This window comes from Martes martes (genome assembly GCF_963455335.1).
Source record: "Martes martes genome assembly, chromosome: 1".
Taxonomy (NCBI): domain Eukaryota; kingdom Metazoa; phylum Chordata; class Mammalia; order Carnivora; family Mustelidae; genus Martes; species Martes martes.
In genome coordinates this window covers 215,944,550-215,955,042 of record NC_137888.1, presented here as the reverse complement: position 1 = coordinate 215,955,042, position 10,493 = coordinate 215,944,550, and the positions used below count along the sequence as shown (strand labels likewise).

Sequence of the window (10,493 nt, the reverse complement as noted above, 5' to 3'; positions counted from 1 at the left end):
CCAGCCTCCGAGCGAGGAGCTCCGGCCCGCGCCCTTTCCCCGCAGGGATGGGATCCGGTGAGTCCTCAGTGTGCGACGAGGGGACCCCAGGACAGGCTAAGTCGTGACGCCGGCCGAAACTGCTTTAAAGGACAAGGGTGATTAGCCCGGCAAAGGCCAGCACCCGTGAAGCCTGAACCCCGCCCGTAACAGACCCTTCCTGAAGCGCGGCCCCCAGCGCCGCTCGGTCTCCCTGCAGGACCCCATCCTGCCTGTTCTGGAAGCTGACGGGGAGGACCGGGGGATCCGGGACCCCCGCGCGCCCTGTGGGGCTGCCATCCCTCCACCCCGTCGTGCCTCCTCCCGGCGCTGTCAGCCCAGACACCAGGAGTCTCAGTACTCCTGCCGGCGGCTCAGGTGGTCCCTGTGGCAGCGTGGCTCAGTAGTGACCCCACGGTCCTGCCACAGGGACCACAGGGCTCCAGGGACAGGCCCCACCTGCCAGGCTGTACTCTCACCAGAGAACTCAGGGAGCCCCCGGCAGCCTGTGGGTGACCCGCTCCGCCGTCACCCCGCCCCCGGGAAGAACCGACATCCCCCGGAACCAGGGCGGGGAGCTGCCCCAACACAGGCCCGGAGTCCCCAGCAGGGACCCGCCTGGGACAATGTCCCGAGCCCAGGAAGGCGGGCACTTCGGGGTTTCCTCGGCTGGGAGGCTTTTCTAGGGTCTGGACTCCGGGGTCCGGGCACTAGCCAAAGCCCTGTAGGAGGTTTTAAGTGGCCCAGACCACGACCTGCTTGGACAAAAGGGCAGACAATGAAGTGCCTGGGGCCACAGTCCCCACAGGGGTCGCCTGACCTTGAAGAGCCCCTTGCCTCACTCATATCCGAAGGGCAAGAGGCGGCCGGGGGGTAGCTGGCCGAGGACCGGGACAGCGCGGGGCCGACCGACAGCTGCAGTCGGGCGCCCTGCACCAGCCCCTCCGCCCGGACGCCGGGCCCCTCCCTGGACCGAGCCTTGGGACCAGAGAGGCTCTGAAGAGTGGACGTCCACTGGCCTTGCAGCAGGTGCCCCCTTTCCTCTGCCCCTCGCTGCCGTCCACCAGGTGAGGGGACTTCAATGGCCAAGAGCTCCCTCTGCGCCATCCCCCTGCCAAAACCGCCATCTCCTGCAAGCGGAACCAGCAGGGGTAGCGGACCTGTCATTGTCGCCGCGGACCCGTCATTGTCGCCGCGGCCCACGGAGGAAGTCGAGGGAGGCCTCCAGGTCCGTGGAGCGGCCGCCAAACCCAGCCCCACCACCTCTCCCTGGCCTCTTCCTGACCACGCACCCGGTCCTGATGTCCGCTCCCCAGAGCCTCAAGTCCCACACGAAACACATCTCGTGCCTGGGCCAGGTAAACCTCTAGCTGCCGGAGGATGGCAACCCTGAAGGGGACCCCCAAACACAGCGAGCCAAGACGTTGGCTGCTCCCCGCTGTCCCTCCAGGGCTCCGAAAACTTGGACAGCGTGGGGACCTCTGGGGTCCCAGGCAGGTCAGCATCCCGCTCGCCCTGAGGTCATCACAGAAGGGGGACTGTCGCCCAGTCCTTGAGGGGAACATCAGAGGTGGTGGCCAGGCAGGTTCTAAGAGGACGTCCGGAAGCCAGCAAAGGGGGAGCCAGAGGCCGGTCCTGACGGCCCCCCACAAAGCCCCAGGAAGTCAGGTCAAATCAGACAGGCCCGAGACCAAGAAGGCAGAGGCCCTGACCCGCCGAGGGAGGGAAGATGCAAAACCTGCCCCCAAATTCCGCCCGAGTAACAAATGTCCCCCCTCGTTGGGGGTCTGGTCACAGATAGACCCACACCCCCACTGTCCCTGGAGACCCCCACTCTGACGTCTGGGAGCACACGCGCTTCCGTGAACCCCACCTGCTCAGCTCAAACTCTGCGTTTGTCCTCGAACGTTACTCAGGAGGAGACAGACCGGGAGCCTCCAGGGACGCCTTTGGGACGGGCCGGGTCGAGGCCTCAGGGCCAGGGTCTCCCCAGGGCACCGGGCCACAGCTCCTGGTCTAACGGGGGGGCCGTGGGGGGGCTGTTCTTGCGGGCGGTGGGGCTCTGGGTGGGCTCGGCACTGGGAGCAGCTGGACCGGACGGCCAGCCCCGAGCTCAAGCCGCAACCCCGTGGATGTGAGAGCCCCCCCAGACTCGCCCTGCGGGCCAAAGCCCCTTACACCTGGGCCCCCGGCTGAGCCCTGTGCGGGTTCACAGGCAGGAGGCCTGGACACGCACAGGGACACCCGGACGCCGTGGGGCCTCCGGGCTCGGCAGCAGATGGCCCCACGCTGCCCGGCAGCGTCTGGGTCCTTCCGCGGGGACGTGGCGGTCGAAGGCAGGTCTTTCCCTGGCCGTTGGGGGCGGGAAGGCACCCGTGGTGCGAGAGGGAGGAGATGGCACCCCGCGAGCTACTGGGGCCAGGGCGGGCCGGGCGGGCGGCTACCTTCCTTCCCCGTGCGCCCGCCCCCGACATGTGTGTCTCCCACCCCGCTTTGGGCCGTGGTGACAGGCGGTCCGCCTCGGCGGCGGGTCGGGGAGAGGGTGCTGGGGGCAGCCCACCCCCGGAGCCTCAGCGTCCTCATCTGGAAGCCGGGGGGGGGGTGACGGGGCCGGGGGAGGCCTGTGCCAGCTGGGGGCGTGTGCGCCGTTGCACGGGGCGGCCACGGGGCAGCCGCTGTGCGGAGGGGCGGGGCTGACCGGCAGCAACTTCAGGATCCCGTCCGCCTTCGGAAGCCTCCAGAACCTGCCGTGCGGTGGGGTCCCGGGCCCGCCGGCTGCTCCGGCCTCCAGCTGGGGCCCGCCCCTCCCTCTGCGTGGCCGGGGGCTGCTGGCACCGTCTCCCAGCGTGGGGCCTCGGCCGACAACACCCGAGGCCTCTCGGCGGCACCCGGAAGCCGCGGGCCGTGGTGACCGTGCGCACGTGCAGCAGCCCCGGCCCCTGGTCCGGCGGCCGTAGCGTCCGCCCCGTGGGCCGAGGCCGGAGCAGGCCGCGGCCCGGGAGCTCAAAGGGCGGGATCTGGGCAGGGGTGAGGGGGACGCCTCCCAGGGCATGGCCGCCGGCTGGCCGGCTGGTGGGGCGTGGGGCGGCTGGGGATTTATACCCCAGCAGGGAAGGCGGGAGGATGGGATCTGGTGTCGCCTGCCAAGCTGCCTTGCCCTCGTTTCTTCCCCCTCCCTGCTCCGCCTCTGCTGTCTCCCCACGTCCACCCCTGCATCTCCCGGTGTCTGGTCTTCTCCTACCCTGGCAACTTGTGAACTATTAAAATTTCAACATGATATTAAATATTCACTCTCCCTCGTGAGACGTCAGAACACGAACAAGAGGCCCACACCCCCTCGAGCACCATCTTCGCTTCCAGGTCAGCACAATCCTTCCAGATCTTTCTCTAGACCTTCAAAAGCACAGAAGCACGAGGCCTTCTCAACCACTCTCCTCCTGAGGAAATGGGGTCAGAGCAAAGGAATCGGCGTGCCCAGCCGTGTCACACTGTCACTGTCTCGGGGGCGTGTCACTGGGTCACAAACACTGCCAGGCTCGGCAGCCTCCGACTGGTTTTCCCCGTGACTCTGCGGGTCACCTGGCTTACCCTGGGGGGCCTCCCCCCACTGCGGGGGCACCTGGGCTGGGGGTGTGAGACCCTCTCAGGGCTGCGGGCAGCGGGCCTAGCTTCCTTCCATTGTGGCGCACGTCGCCGGGGAAGGTGGGCGCTGCAAGGCTCAAAGCAGGTGCCCGGGTTCTGGGGGCTGCAGACGCCCCCTTTCGCTGGTGACAGCTGCGGAGAGTGAGTGGCTCTATCTCATCGGCCCCCACGTGCAGAGAGCTTCCTCTTCACACAAAGTCACTTTTCACTTGGTCGGAGGAAGCGGAGTTGACGTGCAGCGCCCCAGTGACGGGCAGCGAGGTTATTTCCAGTCTCCTACAAACCAGGTCTGGCGGACTCTCTAGGGCAGAAATGGTTACATGGGACAGGCCCATTTTACCCCCTGCGGGGGAATTCTGCCCGAGCCCCCAGGGGTGAGGTCTCCCTCTCTCAAGGGCCCCAGAGCATCGTGTTCTCGTTTTCGGACTTGACACAAAGCCCTGCGCTCTTCACTGCTCCCCACACAGCCGTGGCCCAGCACCTGGCCTCAGAGTCAAGGCGTGATGCCTTTCCTTGAACTTGAGAAGGAGTGGGGCCTCAGAGGTGGGACCCATCCTCTAAACCACACAGCCATGGAGGGAGGGGACTTGAGCCCCGCGCTCTGTGGCCGTAGAGGGCCGCTTCTGCTGCGGGGACACAGAGGGTGGGGAGCACTCTGGAGCATAGGGGGGTACAGCAGTGGGACAGGAAGCCAGGCTGCCCCCGGGACTCTCATGTCTCGCTGACCTCTAAGACCTTGCTGCACACTCCCCCCACCTTGGGGTCAAGGCTTCTGGGCCGACTCAGTAGTGACCCCAAGGTCTCGGCCCCACTGGGTGGGCTCGGTGTGTGAGCAAGCAGACGCCCCGGCGCCTGGGGGCTCGGCCTCTCCACGTGGCCTCCCTGATCCTGTCAAACAGGCGCCAGGGAGTTGCTCCCCAGCACTGAGGCTGGGCAGGCTGGACGCCGATTCTAGGTCACAGTCTGCCGCCCGCAGCTAGCCCTGCATCTGTCCCCCTCGTCCCCCCCTACCTGCCCAGCTGCTGAGGGTTTGGCTCTGGGATGAGGCCTCTGATAAGGGAGCTGGAGGAGGCGGGGCTGGGGGGGCCGCAGGGCAGGCAGGCAGGAGGGATGAGGAGTGTGCACAGGGCTTGGCCGCGTGGCGGACAACGAATTCTCAGCAGCAGCGAACGCTGCCCAAAGCCACGGAACCCAGATCCCCGGGATAAGCTGGAAGCCAGCCGGCTTCGGTTTCTTTGGTGGCAATGCCCAACGGTAGCTCGTGCGTCCAGCCAGCCCCCGTTCTGAGCCCCTCCGGGCCCCCGTCCCGACTGCCGCCAGCCTCTGGTACATGCCTCACTGGCCGTGATGGGGTTATGGGCCACAGATCCTCCCAGGCCTCCTGGGTGACAAATCGGGCAAAGGAAGCGCGCTCGAGCAGGGACAGTCCCCTGGGGAGTCCTAACAAGTACACGGACTTTAGAAAACGAGGGTCTGGGAAAACGTCCCACTTGGAGGACAGGACATGGATGGTCACTCCTGAGGGTGGTCTGGAGCCGTTTGGGGACGGTGGGGGTGTAGAGAGGCCCTCAGGGGGCTGCTGGGACGGGACTAAGGGGACGACAGAAGCCACAGGGCCCAGCCGAGATGAACATCTACCGGCTTTGCTCTCGTGTGGACCTAGGAGGCCCCGGTTTCAGGGGACCCTGCTGGCCGGCATCAGGGCGCACTGAAAGGACAAACAGAAGCAGGAACGGGCCACTGGGGCCTTCCCACTGACGCATGCAGCCCGACCCACAGGCTGGCCTGGGGGGTCCACACCTGCCACTTTGCTGTGGGGGCTCCAGCCTCACACGGCCCTCTCCCCTGGCGCGGACAGCCTGGGCCCATCGCCCAACAAACCAGTGGGCTGTACCCGACCCCCGGAGGAAGGCCCTGCCAGAAAGCCCAGGCTGAGAGCAAGGTTCTGGGGGTCCGGGACACTTGGGGTCTGTGGTTTTATTACGAAAACAGAATCATAACCTATATAAAAAGGAGAGCTCCGTCCTGCGGGGGCACGTGCGGCAGGGGAGGGCAGCTCCGAGTCCTCGGGCGGCCGACGGTGCCCACTAGGCGTCCTGCTGCTGGATGAAGGGGTTGGGGATGGCCTCCATGCCGTCCTGCGGGCAGATGAGTACCACGGAGGTGCCCCTGCACACCACCAGGCCCAGCTGGCGGGTGTCCTCTGTGAGCTTGTACTGGTCGTCAGGGTCTGTGGAGTGAGAGGGAACAGTGGCAGTGAGACGGCCCCCATGTGGCTTCTAGACCCGAGGGATGGGGATGAGGGGAGCACTGCGGGACAGATGGGGTGGGGAGGGGGTGTGGCCCTAAGGAGCCAAATCAAAGGGGACACGCTGGGTTGAGCAACAGGCCGAGTGCCTCGCCCTCCTCCCAAAGCCCAGCCATGCTGCCCTTGTCTCTGAGACCACGAGGGCCAGGAGGAGCTCTGGCGACAGCGGTCCACGCCTGCCCTCTTTCCACAAACACACACGGCGTGGGGGGATTCCGGGGCAGGCCGCTAAGTGGGGACCCTGGTGGCTAAGCCAGCAGGGACCACGTTAGGAGCTGCTGGGAAAACGATCAGGCTGGGACTCCCGGCTCCTGGGAAATCCTGGAAGGCCCGTGGGGGTACTGCCCGCCCCAGGTTCTCGGGCAGCTAGGGCTGGGATGAAAGGCCTCACGGAAGTGACAGCAGCTGAAAACCTTGATCTCTTCTGCAGGATGCTGGGGGAGGGCCAGGCGGTCCCACGTGCCGGAGACCAGGTCTCTGGGGCACAGAGCTCCCTGACCAGATCGTACAGGAATAACCTCTGGGCTAGGCCTGATCCCTCCAGGAACCCACGCGGGGGGCTGTTCTGGGGCTGAGACAAGATGGCACAGGCCCCACCACAGTGAGGCCACCCCAGAGAGGCTCCCGGGGCCTCGCGGCCCGGCGCACACTGAAGCGCCAGCTTGTTTTCCTGACAGGCCACACGGTGAGGCTGTCCTCTCACAAAAACATCATCTGGCCACGGAGGCCGGGCCAGGATCCCCACGGGGGCGGCCCCAGACGGGAGGGGAGAAACTGAGGGCAAAGCAAGAGGCCTGGGGCGCCGGCTCTGCAGCTTCCCCCACAAAGAGGGGGTCTTGTGACTCTGTCACCAGAGTAAGACAGGCAGTCCCCGAGGGGCAGGACTGCCGCCCTGCTGGGCCTCAGGCAGGCTGAGCTGCACGTTGTGTCGGGAGATGGGCAGACACCGGCCGACCGCCCTACGCTGCTGCGGGGCATCTGGAGACTTGGGGTGACAGGGACCAGGACCCTCTGCTAGCAGTGGAGGGTCCACCAGGGGGCGGCAGGAGACCAGGGAGACCAGCCATGGGGTTCACAAGCACCGTGTCCGCGGTGCGGGGGCAGCTGGGAGGGTCTGGGGCAGGACGAGGCCGGCAAGGAGCCCCCGCGCCCCGCGGCCGTGCCCACCTCTCATGTACTCCACAGTGCCGTCCAGCACGAGGTTGAGCAGCGGGTCGAACCCCTTCAGGATGCCACTGGCTTGTAGGAACCACCGAGAAGAAAAACAGAAAGGCGTCAGGTAAGCGGCTGTTCTGGGACCGGTGCGCAGTTGGGCTCCCCCAGGTGCTGATGTGGGGAGCAGCCTCTCCAGGGACGGGAGAGACGGGACACCGGCGCGGCGGGGGTGGGGGTGAGGGCGGGCTCCAGGCGGGGAGCCAGGAGATCGAGCCCAACCCCCACCCGACGGGCCGGCAAACGTCTTCGCAAAGGGCCTGCGGGTGCGGTTTCAGCGGTGTGGGCCCGTGGTCTGGGCCCGTGGTCTCCACAGCAACCACCTGCTGGGCCTTCCAGGGCCAAGCAGCCCTGGGACACACAGACGCTCGGGAGTGGCTGCACCATGCGGAGACTCCCCTTACGGATACAGAAACGCGTGACAGGCGTCTCATTGTCTTCAAATACTTAGGATTGTTGAAGACTGTTCCCACCTCACCAGCCACGGGCCACGCGCACGGAAAGGAGCGGAGCGACGACCCGCGCCGCCGTGTGATGCGCGGGAGACGAGGGGGACCAGCTGTCTGGTCTGAAAGCCCCCCCACCCCGCTGCACAGGCCTCCCCTTTCCAGGCACAGTGGGAGAAGCGGGCGTGCCCCCATGTCAGTACGGGGGGAGAGCCGTGGAGTCTGCACCACGAGCACGGCTGGTGTGACCCGCAGACCAAAGCCGGCCCACTGCGCTTCCCTAAGTAGCCGGGCTGGCTCACGGCCGCGTTCACTTGCTGACGAACGGTCGGTGGCTGCTTTCCTGCTCCAGGGGGCAGGAGTGACAGCTGTGACAGAGACGGTCTGGCCCTTTATGGAAAATGTCTGCCAGTCTCCGACTTACTGGGTTGGATCCCCTGGCTCTGTGGCTTCCTCTCCCTGCTTGCCCCCAATCCCCACCCTGCAAAACAAAGGTCATGAGGACACCTGCCCGATGGGGTTATGAGCAGCGGGCACTGCGCCCACACCTGTGGGTCTGCTCTCCTCAGTGGGGCGCGAGCCCATGTCCCCCACCCTGGTGACGACCCTGTGTCACCCCTCCCGCCAAGTGTGGGAGGGGACCCACGAATATGATGGGATGTCATTCCTGTAAGGGCGTTATAGGACTAGAAAAAAGAACGAGTCTGCAGAAGTGATTGAGGTCCCCGAACCAGTACACTTTCAGCTCCCGGAAAGAGAGGCTATGCTCAGCCTGACCTGATCAGATAAGCTGTGAAGGGAAACGGGAATTTTGTAAAAGAAGAACTGGAGGCATGGGAAGGATTTTCCTGCTGGACCCGAGGGAACAAACTGCCATGCTGAGGACAGCATCCCGTGGCAAGGGCTGGCAGGCAACCTCGGGGAGCCACATGTCCCCAGACACCTGAGCAGGACATGGAGACCCTGTCCTACAGCCACAGGAAACTGAATTCCGCCAACAACCAGCAAGGCAGGGGGAAGAGCCCGGGCCGGAGAGAACAGGCTCCTCGATACTCCTTTACCGCAACCCGTGAGACCGGGAGCCCCAGCACCCAGACTCCTTCCTGACAGACGCTGCAGGACGGTAAGTCCGTGCTGTTTGAGCTGCTCGAGGGCTGGCGATTTGCTACGCAGGGTGGAAAGCCCATATGAGCACCCTGGGAAGCGAGAGCTATCTCACCGCTGCCAGCTGCCCCCACCTGCAGGCACCATGCCGTGAACCACGCCGGTGCCACCCAGACACCCACGCCTCAGGATCGCTGTCTCAGGACACACCCTGGAGGTCAGAGGCATCCGGAGGAACAGGACGTCGCTCGAGGGCTTGCTGGTGTCAGGAACCGAGCTGAGCCTGCCTCTAGCCCTGCAACCCTCACCACGGCCCGTCAGGTAGGTGGGCGGAGGGAAGAAGGGAAGGAACGGAGCCTCAGGGATACCCAGGCCACACTGCCCACATGCACAAGCAGCACAGGGCCTCCTTCCTGCCCTCGCCTCACTGCGTTTCAGGGGAAGATGCGCAGGACAGTGTCGTCGGGGAACCTCGACAGGTGGTACCCGGCACTGACACCAAAGGGGCGTGGCCCCGAAGGGAGGGTCAGGAATGCTTCCCAGAACAAGAACCTCCAGCTGAGAGCAGGAAAATGGCTCTGGCGTTAACCCGGGGTTAAAAAAGAGATAAGAGACCCCAAAAGGAGTGACCTGCGCCAAGCCCACGCCCCTAACCTCACTACAGCTTCTGCTCCCCCAGGAACACAACCTCCACCAGTCACTCTGGAACTTGCGGGCTGGCTCCAGGGAGCTGGTCTTCCTGAGAGATCCCCACCACCCCCCGAAGGAGGGCGAGGAGGGCCACTGGGTCTGTTCCCGCAGCCTCCTGCCCCCAAGACCTCCCCTTCGGCCCGCTGCGGGGCTCCCTCGGGTCTACACGGGGTGCTGCGGGAGGAAGCCAGCAAGAGCTACGAAACTCACAGGTTTCCATCTCAACCGGCAACAAGCCCGAGCTGTCGGCCCACCGCGCCGCAGACCCTTGGCAGCCCTGCGGTAGTGCAGGGCTCCTGGGAGCCACGACGCTGTCCTTTCCCCGGGACCGCGGGCGGTGACGGCGCCCGAGCCGAGTCTGCGCTCGAGGCTGACTGCAGGGGCAGGTGGTCTCCGCGGGGAGATGCCCGACTGGGCTGTCACATGGCCCCAGCGGCACCCAGGGTTGTCGCTCAACATGCCCGAGCGCCCCGGGCAGGCCCCGCGAGCGAGAACGACCCGGCCCCAAAGTCACGAGCGCGGAGCCCGGGCAGCGCGGGGTGCAGGGGCATCACGGGCCAGCAGGGGCAGCTGCCCGGGAGGCACTCGGAGAGAGGGACGCACAGCGCGCAAGTCGGGGATGCCCGGCCCGACGGCACCTCCGCGGCTCGGGCTGTCCGGCTCCTGCCCGGGCCTCGGCTTCCCCGCGCGCGGAACGCGAGGCGCAGCGCCGACGCCGGCGGGGTTCGGAGTCCCGCCCGACTTCTCCGGGCCAAGCGCTCGAGGCGGGGCCGGCATCCTCCGCGCCCTCCTCCGCCGGCGCTCGCCCCAGGCCGCTCGCGGGGTGCGGGCGGCGGGGTCTCACCTTCGCGGCCTCCCTGAAACTTCACCCGAATCGTCTTGTCGATGTACTTAGACAAGTCCAAGATGCTCTCTTTCTTCTTCTTCTCTTTGTCCTGCAGGGGAAGCAGAGCGCGTGAGGCGTGGAGCGCGGCCGGGTCCCACGCCGCCCGCCCCGCCGGCCCCGCCGCGCGCTCACCGCCATCTTGCCGCACCGCGCCCCTCTGCGCAGGCGCCGCCGCGCGCCCTTTGAC

The 10,493-nt window shown here is 66.3% G+C and overlaps 1 protein-coding gene across 1 annotated transcript; it reads right to left on the bottom strand.

The window, feature by feature from the left end:
- Positions 1-5,603: 5,603 nt before the first annotated feature.
- Positions 5,604-10,461, bottom strand: LSM7 (LSM7 homolog, U6 small nuclear RNA and mRNA degradation associated). Its single transcript, XM_080816501.1, has 4 exons — positions 10,439-10,461; positions 10,265-10,355; positions 7,136-7,207; positions 5,604-5,890 (listed from the first exon to the last, which is right to left on the bottom strand). The coding sequence occupies exons 1-4, from the start codon at positions 10,442-10,444 to the stop codon at positions 5,748-5,750; spliced, it is 312 nt and encodes a 103-aa protein (XP_080672627.1). The 5' UTR covers positions 10,445-10,461; the 3' UTR covers positions 5,604-5,747.
- Between the last annotated feature and the right edge of the window lie 32 nt (positions 10,462-10,493).